Source organism: Cryptomeria japonica, chromosome 3 (genome assembly GCF_030272615.1).
Source record: "Cryptomeria japonica chromosome 3, Sugi_1.0, whole genome shotgun sequence".
NCBI classification, from domain to species: domain Eukaryota; kingdom Viridiplantae; phylum Streptophyta; class Pinopsida; order Cupressales; family Cupressaceae; genus Cryptomeria; species Cryptomeria japonica.
The window spans coordinates 707746994-707759559 of NC_081407.1; the positions used below are offsets into that span (position 1 = coordinate 707746994).

At 36.2% G+C, this 12566-nt stretch overlaps 1 protein-coding gene across 4 annotated transcripts in view; it reads right to left on the reverse strand.

The window, feature by feature from the left end:
* The window catches only part of LOC131066525 (uncharacterized), a 79207-nt gene that overhangs the window by 28372 nt on the left and 38269 nt on the right, over nucleotides 1-12566 (reverse strand). For 3 of the 4 annotated variants that reach the window (XR_009111686.2, XM_058001301.2, XM_058001299.2), the window contains exons 5-8: nucleotides 12375-12480; nucleotides 12172-12240; nucleotides 897-961; nucleotides 693-791 (exon numbers count right to left, since the gene is read on the reverse strand). Coding sequence is in view for 3 of the 4 variants with exons in the window: in XM_058001301.2 (XP_057857284.1) it covers nucleotides 693-791; nucleotides 897-961; nucleotides 12172-12240; nucleotides 12375-12480 (339 nt within the window). In the remaining variant the exon portion in view is untranslated. The remainder of the gene's footprint in view (nucleotides 1-692; nucleotides 792-896; nucleotides 962-12171; nucleotides 12241-12374; nucleotides 12481-12566) is intronic. The other variant, XM_058001300.2, reaches the window with a different exon arrangement.

Consider the following 12566-nt stretch of genomic DNA (forward strand, 5'->3'; position numbering starts at 1 on the left):
CAAAGATGGAAACACAAAAAACTGGAGAAATCATTCACTATTTGGGTATTCCCTTGGCTACTTGATGGCAATGGGTAGTAGAAAAATTGGGCAGGTTGCAAATATAGAATTATTATGATCTTTTTCTTGTCAAAACGTTACAATTTGGAATAAAATGTCAGCAGCAGTACACATGTTCTATTGTTCTAATGGGATGCATTAATACCTTCCACTCTTCAATAAGCTTTAGCTATTGCACCAAATTTGTTTATATAAAATTACTGAAGACCTTTGCAATGCATAAATATTCCTTAAATTGATATCCTACACTTAACTATTTGTACTCCCTCATACTCAACTGCCAATTTTTGGTGTTTACACTGTTACACCTCGAATAAAACATTAGGACATTTGTTATAACCTATCAACCAAATGATATTTTAAATGCTTCAAAACAAAACAGACATAAATCCTAACATAATCTCAAAGCATGATCACTGAATTATTTGAACTTTATCGCTTCCTTTCATGAGGTTGGTATCTATTATTTATTTCCAACTTCACAAAACATAAATACAGATATCAAGGAGGAATGTTTAAATTCCAAGTCCAATCTCAAAGTACAGTAATTGAATTGCTTTAGATTTATATTAACATCAAGGATTTCCTTTAGTCTTTTCTTTATTTCACCAAAGATGTGCAGTAGTAGGCACCTTATCAAACTAGCAATCTTGTTGCGAGATATTCGAAAACCTGCACTAGCTATGGCATCAACTCTAAGAGATGCTTCAACAGACTTCAGCACCTTTGTCCTGCATCCAAAAATAAAATATATTTTCAATTGTATCTTGTTTTTTATGAATGAACTTAGTTCAAAATATCATGCTTTCAGATTTGCAAAAAGCAAGGCTTCTGACCTTGGGGGTTGAACTTCCAGGGCAAGTAATGGTATAGGTAAACAAGACACTGGAACATTTCGAACCTGAGGATCATGAAACAAATCAGAACTTGAGGTATATTACTTTCTGCACAAACACTTAATCAATAACTATGTCATTTTTTTAGATTCAATGGCGGGGCTTTACATTTTCTTTGGTTTATCCACCTTAATTTGTTGAGAAAAGTGATTTCAGAACACTTGTAAAATTAATGAAAAGAAGTTTGGAATAATGGTTTCAAAACAAATTGACAACCTAATCCTCAACTAATAACCGAGTTCCATAAACAAAAAAATATATATCTGGATTACTATTGGGAAAGTTCAAATGCTTCCAGATAAGTGATTGACAGCAGCTGAAAAAGTTGCCCTCCGTCCAATTTTCTAGTTGTATGATTTAGCAGCAAATATTCTTCACACAAATATATCAGATTAATATCAAGAAAGAGAAGAAACTGCTCTTGCCATTGTAAAATATTAAAGAATAGTAAATGACAATTTAGTAGGCCACAAGCCCAAAATATAAACAGATAAATCAGTTATCATATAGATATTCTTCATTTCATAGTTTCTTCTTCTCCAAACAGCTCGCATCTCTCCATCCTCAAAAGTTTGCATGCTAGCCTCATATTCTTGTAAATGCCACAAGATGAAGAACTAGGCTTGATATATTGTGTGTATCAATTCTCAAATATAACACTTAATCCCATTATACTCCTGCAAAGCTCAAAAACACAAAGCAGCACTAGGTAGTAACAAACCTAGAGTGATGTTGATGAAAACTTCACCTAACAATGACATGAAACTCCCGTTGATAATTTTAAATTGTCAATGTCCTGCCAACACATGGTCCATTTTCTTGGACTGTGCTTCTAATCATGCATAGAAGTTTGGCTTTCTGGAGAAGCATGCCTTTCTTCTTCAGGTCTAATCATCAAGAGAACAAACTTCTTCCTATGACTAACCGGTTTACTATGTTGCTTGGAATTAATCAATGGAACCTTGGAAGTTACCTCTGGAATCCTGTAGTGTTGATCTCCAATACCCAGACCATGACAGTCATATTGAGCAGCATCACAAATGACTTCCAATTCTACATTTATTAATTGCATGCTTATCTTTGTTACTTCAACCATCCAATGGTGTACAGCCGAGGCAAAGATATTGTTGTGAGGTATTCACACATTGCCCCATTGCAAATGGGGACCCCCACTTTTTTCTGCTTTCCAGGTTAGTGTTAGAGTCCTTAGCTATTAGCCTTTGCATTGAAGAGGTATAGATGTTCAAGAGGCTAGGAGTCAATTGGATAGCCTTGTGTGAGGGGTGAAATAAAGAGGTATTGATAGAGAAACCCTTAATCAAGTCTAATCAACAACGCAGGTGTTTCGTTGATCATCCGGGTGACTTATACATGTTACAGTGAGAGGTGACTTCTAGAGGCAAAATTTAACTAAGTATGCCAAAATTTCAAGTGCTCCCTAGTTGGAGCGAAACCTGCTTCTCTTGCTCAAAATTAGGAGTGAAATGGACTTCTTGAGCAGCATTTGAGGGAAATGAGTGAGTTTATTGGCCTTTAACAACATTTTGATCATAGAGGAAGTGAAGTTATCATGAATTCAACCAAGGAGTGAGGGGGGATTGATAGTAAGGGTTACTTCAAGTGCTCCTCTTTTGAAGCGAAATTCACTTCAAGTGCCCCTCTTTCAGAGCGAGTTTCACTTGTATTGCCCCAGGTTGAAGGCAAAGCCAAAATCAAGGTGAGTTTTGAAGACTCTTGGTGTGAAGGAGCATAAACTAAGATATAAAACGATGAGATTCAACTCAAAAGATGCATGTTCAAATTACTTCAAGTGCTCCCTAGTAGGAGCGAAATTCACTTCAAATGCTCTTGATTGAGAGCAAAGTTGATCCTAGAATGCACCATGAGCCTAATTTGAAACACTTAAATAGATGGAATGAAGGAGAGAGAACAAGGAAGTGTTAACTGTCCATTGGAATTAACTTCAAGTGCATCAAGATTGGAGCGAACTTCAAGTGCATCAAGTTTGGAGCAAACTTCAAGTGCTCCCTAGTTGGAGCGAAATTTACTTCATGTGCCCAAGATTAGGAGCGAAATTGCTTGTAGAGCCCTCTTCCAAGTTAATTTGATGCCTCCACTTGCATGAATGACAAAGTATTCAAACCTGAAGTGATGAAGGGCAGAATTGGACTAGGTTTGAGAGAACTCCCATTGCCCACCCTTAGGAGCGACATCCTCTTATCAAACCTGCAAATCACATAAAATCAGAAATCATAGCAAATTAAGAGATTATAGAGGCTATATGTCATGTATGTTTGATGCTCATTTGTTTGTTTTGCAGGAGATGAAGAAAGAAATCAAGGGGATCAGGTTGGAGGAGGATCAAAACAAGTGTTCTAAGGAGGAAATTTCAATGGCAAGGTCAAGAAGACGTCCTCAAAAGGAAAACTTCAACAGCAAATACAAAAACATCAAGGATGGTGATTGCAAAGCAAAAGGAAAAAGATTGTAAGATCTACAACACCATGCAAAGGGGAAAACTTCATTTACAAGCACGAGAATGCCCAAGAGGAATCTAAAATCTCACTACACCATGGAGACATAAAGGGATCAAAGGAATGCGAAGGAGAAATCATACAATCACCCCAAGGCAAGCAGGCAAGGATGGAGGAATTACTCAACTACATCAATGCTTCCCATCACCACTATTTTGAGCGAACTTGAAATGTTGAGTATCAAGAGATATCTCTCAACATCCCTTCATGATGACGAATTGATTCTACAAGAGCAAGTTGAGGTGGCATCCCAGTCACTACCTCCACCAATCAAAGAAGGTCCACATCAACATGTCTAGATGCAATGCACCTGACTTGTCCATGATGGCACAAACTCCAATGCACCTACCCCTATTATCTATTGGTCGTGTCAAAGTGTTGTAATTATTTCATTGGCTAGAATTGAGTTTGTTGTAACAAACCCTAATTAGAGTTTTCATTGTAAAATCTCGGCCATTGATCTCAAATTGATCTAAGCCATTGAATTGTATTGAGAGCACTATAAAAAGCTCAAGCTCTTCATTTATAAAGGTTAATAGATAGTTTTAGAAGAGAATAGCAATAGAATAGAGGAATAGAATAGTGAATAGCAATTAGAATAGAAATTAGATTAGGAGAAGGGAAAGATTGTTGCCAAACCTTGTTGTAAAGAACAATTGATTTCATTGAAGTTATGGTGAATTTGATTTGTTACTCCAACTTGCATGGTCTTTACTTCTCAACTTACTTTCATGTTGATTAGATTGAGTGGAGGAAATTGTTGAATACATTTGTGTGGAATCTGTTTAGTCCATACCACTAGCGTCTTGTTGATTGTAGGTGTGCCTTGTGTGGTCAACTGGAAGTTTATGCAAGCTTAACTTCGAATTTTTATACATCCATTGTTTATGCATTAACTTGAATGGTGATCAATGTTTGATGATAATGATTTGAATATCTTTAAATTATCCTTTAGAAGATTGCACTGAGCTTGTGTCAAATTGTTCAAGTTGATGGTGAGACCTCGCCCAATAGGATTCCATCGAATCATTCACTCATTCTCTTGCATTCTTAGGATTAGAATAGACTCCCTAAACCCTATGCCTTTTGCTCTTTCTTTATTTTCCCAGCAAGTAGTTAGGACTTAAGTTCCAACGATTCAAGCATTCAACAATTCAACATAAGTCCCTTTGTGATCCCAACATAATCACTTCAAACCATTGAGCTTATCCACACGTCGTGACTCGACATACAAGAACCTTGGAGTTGTCTCAAGTGATCCTTAAGCTAATCTTCAGCATTTGAGTAACTTTGTTCAAGAGAGGATAAGATACTTTTGGGTTTATTATGTGTTTGCATGTGCATAAAAAACACATCAACAAGTATCAGTTGCAAATGGAGCCTATTGACTACATCTAGTTTTATAAATAATAAAAAAAAATAGTTCCATGACAACAATTAAATGTTTAACCCGGGTTGATCCTTAGTTCAACGCATCATTATTCAATACACCTCAACCCATTTACTCACAATTTCTAATTGTTCATTTGTTTAAGGGGGATTGCTTGTCCCAAGGGTGGGCTCCCGAAAAAATTCTTGTCGAAGGCACTCAAAAAAATTTATCCTAGTCACTAACTATATTCTTAGGCAGTCCATGCAATCTCAAAAGGAAATTTCTTCCAACAAAGCAATATTATGTGATATTTCCTTCTGTTAGAGTTGATGGTGAACCCCATAGCTCCCAAAAATTCAACCAAAATGCCTATCACATCTGAAGAGAAATAGTCATGATTGTACGCTATGCAACCTTGAGAGAAAGATTGATCCAAGAAAGCATGATTGATATGCCTATATTGATTATCTGAATAAACTTGAATAGATTACAATGAATAGAATGAATGCTTATAAAAGCATAAAAATAAAACCTTAGATGAAAACTCCAGGTGAGGATTAAGTAAGATCATGACAAGTGTCATCCTATTCTATGAGACAACATGACCTATAATTAGCTCAATCTACTAATAGAAAAACGCTCCTAAGTTTAGCTTGTGTAATAAAGTAATAGGGGACTTAAGTAATTAATGATTGATTGATTAATTACTAAGGTGATTATCCTGATTACTCTAACAGACCCCCTCAAGATCAACTTAGGGAGAAGCTAAAAACCTAATGATGAATGCAATGATGGATGCATGGATGGATGGATCTTGATAAGGTATACACAATCAAATGCGATCTCTCATAGCCAAAGAAAAGGAGAAAGCCACATGGGAAAAAACTCCTCTCCAAAAGAAAGAAAATGAAATAAATGCACTGGTGAAATAAGTATAAGACTTAATATGACCCCCCAAGGACTGCTTCTTCACATAAAGAAATAAAAGAGGATAAGAGTCCCCCCCATAAAGCAGTAGCTCGTAGGAGAGAGTAAAAGAGGATAGGAATCCCCCATAAAGTAGTAGCTCATGTGCCAATGATGAAAGCTGCCTACAAACAACATTTCCTCCCTTACGAAGAAATCCACTGGTGATTAAAGAAGCCATTCCTATAAACTGAAAGAACTAGGAATCCAAAACCAAATGATGTGTGCCTCAAAAACCTGCTCAAATGAGATCATGTCAACCCAGAAACTTGTGAAGACTGATGTAGAACAAGCTGCAAGGGCGATCAAGATGGTGGGATACCAACAATGATGTGGCTATCAGCAAAGAGGAGATGAATGTCCTCAAAATAATCCTCCAAATCTGTGATTTGAGACTCCACAAACAAGGATGATATGTCTTTAGGATACGAATCCCAAGTAGCAATGTCTAGAAGATAACAAATGTCCTGCTGCACTAAATCAATGGGGGAAAAAGATGTGGCGATGTATAGCTGATCAGAAAAATCAAAAGATGGAGATTGGGTCTCAATGTGAGTAGGAACAAGGAGAGAAGCTTATGAGCCATTGAAACATATGATATACTCAAGCTCCTTTAAAGTATCATCATCAAAGGGAATGCAATTTGCATCTATAAGGGGAATGAGACTATAGATAGCAGGATCCTCTAGGAATAGAGAGCTATGATGGTCTCCATGGATTTCCCAAAGTCTAGTCCTAAGTGTGTGGAGATAATCAACGTCCAATACAACACACATAGTGTCACGATCAACACGAGAACAAATGACTCCTACAATACGATCACTGATAATACCCAAAGCTGATCTACCCCCTAGTGTGGCTAGTTCAAGTATGAGTCCATACAAATAAGGCAAAATATTAGTCCACTTGAGATGTGTCAAGATGCCATTTTTCCAAGACCCATAATAACCCTTTTCCAAGATGACCACAAAAGGATGAACAAAAAAATCCATCATTCTTCCTCAAATAAAAAAATAGAGACCAATAACCTCAATACATGTAAAGCAGATCAAATGAAATCATCTCATGCAAACAGATCCTTTCCAAGTGTCAAAATTTCCAAGTAATTGACTAGAATGTGAAAATACAAAAAACTGAATAACATGTACCTAGGGCAGATTATGGAAAAAGTGCATAGATGGAACTAAAAAAGTTCTAGAATACCTTTCCAATGTTACAAGAATCACAAAAATCAAAGATAGTCGCATAAAGTTGTGATCTTAGAAGCAGAAAATGATGATCTGACTTTGACTAAGAATAACCTATACCAATAACAAAACCAGATCATGGAAAAAGTGCATGGATGGAACTAAATAGTTCTAGAATACCTTTCCAATGTTACAAGAATCACAAAAATCAAAGATATTGGATAAAGTTGTGAACTTAGAAGGAGAAAATGATGATTTGACTTTGACTAAGAATAACCTATACCAATAACAAAATTTGATGAGACCTATACTGCTGGAAAGTGCTCAAAACCATCTTTCCAATGATATCTCGTTTGCCCAATTTTGATTTTGTATGTCCAAGCTATGGAAAAAAGAAACCCCCCCCCCTTAAGCAAGATTTAAAGAAAATAAAAAATCCCCCCTAGGCAAGATTGAAGGGGTCAAGGGCCAAACCAATGTACAATGCTGAAATCATCAATGTAATATTGTTGGAATATTCTTTTTCATCGAGAAAAAGGTCAATCCCCTAGAAAAATGTGCATTTACAGGGATATGCTCCTTGCTAAACAAGATATTCTAAGGCGCTTAATTGGTAAAATTATATCTCTAGCTCTTAAAATTCTTATTTTAATGGAATTTGTGACTCTAGGGCAAAATCAAGGGTATTCCCAAAAGGAGACATTATAGTTTGTTATTCTTTTGCATTGTAGAATTTGAATCTTTGTTTTGCATATTTTTCTCTCATAAAGGTTATGTGGAAACAATATATTGTTGCTAAAAAATTTCCTTTCATTCTCGTGGATAGACACCCATCCTTATTTTGAACTCCTTATACTACTCATTGCCTTGACCTTATATTGGAGGATCTTGACAAAACCTCATGGACCAAAGCATAAGTGGAGAAACATTTGTAAATGCATATACAACCATGCTTGATCCATCAACTTATAAAGAAATACATACACAAAAAGGAGTTGGCTCGTCCTATAATAACCCACTTTGCAACGAACTTCATCACATTGCAATCTTTGCTTCCATCAAAAGCTACATTGAGAAGCATGTTTGTTACAAGAGAGTAGTCCACATCTTCATATGCTAAGCCCAATGTACGGATCAACATGGTTGCTTTTCAATGAGCAAAGCTTATGGCTTCCAATGAAGGAGATAGTAGATGTAAGTTCATATTTTGATTCTACGTTTTTAATTTTGTTCAAATTTTCATTCTATTTGTTTATTTTTTGTTCATACTTATTTGTGTTAATGTTTAAAAATAATTGCAATTCATAAAGCCTTTATATGTCCTCCTTTGAGTTGTTGATGAGGAAAAGCTTGTAATGGGTTACGTATAAGAAAGCGTGGATAGGGCTAAGTGTTAGATCTATTTATGGTGGGTTGAGGATAAATATCATCCCATATGGGACATCATTGATTCGTGATGTCACCATCAACTATACAAGCACTTACATGCAACTGTTATTTCTTAAATCTAGTATTTCAATTCCATCCAAATTTCAAAGTGGATGAGAAGGTTTTAAGTGAGTTCTATACAATCATAGAGCCGATGGAACCTTATCCTCAAACTTGGAGCGAAAATACCTTTGAGATTAAGATCTACCATCTTGCATAAGGGAACCTCTTTGTGAGAAATATATGCAAGATAGCTTGGACAACATTGCAGCCAAGTAAAATTCTATTAGGCATACTTGAAATTTAAAACTTTTCTTTCTTTCTTTTTTACGTTAATGTGGAAACTTGAAGTTGATCAATGAGATTGAGTTTAATTTCTCATTTTAGATGTATGGTGGGAGAGGTTTGGTGCTAAGGTGTCAAATATTCGAAGTATTGCAAATCGTGACTTAAGCCAACCATTTAACACTTCAAGGTAGAAGTACAATTGATGTTTGAACTTTAAACACATACACTCCAAGAGTTGCAACAAGTTGTCAATTCAAAAGTTGAATGGTCCTGTTTATATTCTTTAGAACCTTCACCTTTATCACAAGCAAATCCTGGGCACTAATTTATCTCCTATCACTCTAGAGGTGTTTGATCCATAGTCAAATTGGAACACCAACGCTGAGGATCTCACCTTCACTAAAGAATACTTTGCATCGATTGACCAAGCAAATCTAGAGGTAAGGGAATAGCCATGGTAGAGGAGGGTAAAGCACTCAAATGTTTGTGCCACTAGTACACAGGAAAAGTCATGGTTGCCTCAGCATTGATTACTTATCTTAGATGCCCATATAGAACTTGTTATGTAGCTATCAGAGTTCCCAGACTCGGACTCGGCTCGGACTCGGCAAGGCCGACTCAACTCGTGACTTGGCTATGACTCGGCAACGACTCGGCAAAATAAAAAAAACCTTGAAATTAAGAGATTTTTAACAATTTAAAACTTGTTTCATGCACCCATTATTGAATAAAGCTCAATTATAATGTGTGCTAGCTTGTTATGCCATGAAAGGCATGTTGGTAGAGTATCTACTTGTTTGGGGCTTCTGTTTAGTATTTTCTTTGGCCAAATTGAAATTTTGGGAGCACCAACATGAGACATCAAAAACATCTTCACTTGGAAATTGTAAGGATTGCATGTGTATGGTAGCATTAAATAGTGTGCTTGTTGAACTTAGGTTTTACCTTGGGACTATAGTTGACCTTGGTCTTTCTTGGACCTCTTAGTTTTTAGGCTATATATATGTTGGATGGAAGGGGGAATTGTGAGGCCAGAAGGGTTTGAAAATATGCTCCTCAGAGACATGTCCCTTGCCAAAAATAACCTTGAGCCCCAAGGGGGGATTTTTTGGGATGTGGAGACAGGTAGGAAATGTCCCCAACTCACCCCCTTTTTTCAAAATTTTAAGAAACATCCTTGTTGTGAGGTACTCACACATTGCCCCATTGCAAATGAAGACCCCCACTTTTTGCTTTCTAGGGTTAGCTCTTTTAGTTTTGTTGTTGGTTGTTTTAGTGTCTTAGCCTTTGCATTGAAGGGATTGAGTTTCTCAAAGGTCATCAAATCGGGTGGATCTCCTCAAGGTGGAGTGAAGGAGGTTAGGTCAGTTGAGTGATTAGGGGTTATTTAGATCATTCCTAGGGTTTTTGTGTACTATTTGGTCATGCTTCAAGTTGCTAAATCAAACCTTGGTTGAATGTATAGTGTCCTCCTAGGTCGCGTCCCTTACATCAAGGTCAGAGTGAACTTGCCTTAAAAGTCTGGAATGTCATCTTGATCCTGAAATGGCCTGAAATTTGACTAAGTCTGGAAATTTGAAGGATCCTCCAAAAACTAGATTTTGCATTATAACTCATGGAGGTCCGAAACCACTCTCAAACATCCTAACAATATATATGGAACATAACTTAAAGTATAAGAAAGAGAAAAGACATAAGGAAATGTCACTTATACTTAAATGTTATATTCCATATATGAATCCTGGCGGAGAGACTAACTTGTCAAACAAGTCAAAACATTGACCTGTCGTGGCTGAGTCTTGGAGCTTGGACTCGACGAGTTTTGCCATAACTCGCCTGACTCGCGAGTCAGGCGAGTTATGGTCAAAACTCGCCTAGTCCGAGTCCCGAGTCAGCAAAACTCACCGAGCTTGGCTCGACTCGCCAACTCAGCGAACTCGCCTGACTCGCAACGAGTTTGGGAACTCTGGTAGCTATAGATGTTAGGATGGGTGATGCAAGCTACTTTGTGACATAGTTATACTTTTGCTATTGATATTTTGTTTTGATGCCATGGATTTCGTAATTCATGAGTTTTGTGTACACTTGACAACATTTATATATTTACAAATGTTATTTCCTTCAACTTAAATCCACTTTTATATTCATGTGATCAATGTATACTTGTGTGTATGATAAAAGTAGCTTCTATTTGATTAATTTATCATGTCTTTCAAGTTTATTTATTTAAGGGTGCACGATAAAAGCTTTAAATCCTTAAAAATCTTTATATTTCATGGTTTTCACAATTTGTCAAGTCTATGCCAAGTTTAAGAGCCAAGTCCAACTCCAATCAAACATTGAATTGCCAAGTCCAACTCTTGCAACCATGATCACTCTATAAACAGTTGGTGGACAGTTTGATATATCTTACATCCACGCAATCAAATTTTTGCTTTGTTGTTAGTTATGTCTCTTAGTATTTAGCCCAAATGAAGCTTTTTCATTGGCAAATAACAAAACCAATGTTGCGATATGTCAAAGGTACTCTTGACTTTGGCATTCCCAATCAAAGGACAAAACATTTCAAGTTGACAAGATAAATGGAGTTTAGACTTTGATTGGTTTGGTTCAGATGATACTCAAAGATCAAGTACTAGCGATATTTTCCCTAGGCTTTAGGAGTTGTTTCATGGAAAAGTAGGCTTTAGCATATAGTAGCTTTATTTTCCACTAAAGCATAACAGAAAGCAAATGTTAGTACTATTTATAAAGCAATATGGTTATGCCAAATTTTGAGTGATCTTCAACTAGCTCCAACTACACAAACTCCACTTTTCTGTGACAATCATGGAGTCATGAAGTTAGTGAGGAACACAATGTATCATGCTTGCACCAAGCATATAACATTCATCACCACTACATTTTACAATTGGTTGACATTGATGATATTTCTCTCCATAATTCTACTTCTCAAAACAATCTATTGATCTAAATTCTAATAACTAAACCCCGTGATACTCCTCTTTATCCAAATTAGGGACAAGATTGAAGTTGACTTAGGTTTAGTCATTAAGGGGTAATATTAAATATATATACTGCTAGATGTATTGTTAAAATATACTTTGTACACAAACATTTATTACTTATGTTAATGATGTAATAACACCACATTAATTTGTCTATAAAGTAACTTACGTTCAAATTACATTCACCTTGTAACTGCGCCATTCAATAATAAAGAGACACCACACTCAATGAAGTGTGTGCCATCCAATTCTCAAAATCCATACATTCATTCTTCCAACACTGCCATCTTGGGAAGAAGAAAACATAAAAGCAAACAGAAGTAGATACGAAATGCACAGAAAAATTAGAAGTGATTATATATCATCTATGATGAATCTTATACAGAAATGAAGCACCTTTTGCTTTATAGTAAGAATGATAAACAAAACTACCTGTGTGACTGTTGACACCAAGTAATCAACAAGCTCTGGAACAACTATGACTTGGGCTCCTTTCATATCCTGTATTAAAGACAGGGAAATATATTGCATAAGGCTGCTAAATTAATGTGAAACATGAAAACCAACATAAACTTGCTTCCTAAATATGTTTGATGAACCTCCTACACAGCTGGGCACTCATTATAATTGCACACCTGCAAGAGAATATCGCCAACCTTTTCCCTCTTGATGCCCGTTGTTAGGACTGCTCCAAGAAAATCACCATGTGATGCAGGATCAAAGGTAAAGTTCCCTGAGATGCTGAGTGGAGTAATATTTAATAATTGAACAAAAATGATAACAATGTCCAATATTTATCATTTATTTAAAATATTACATTTCACCAT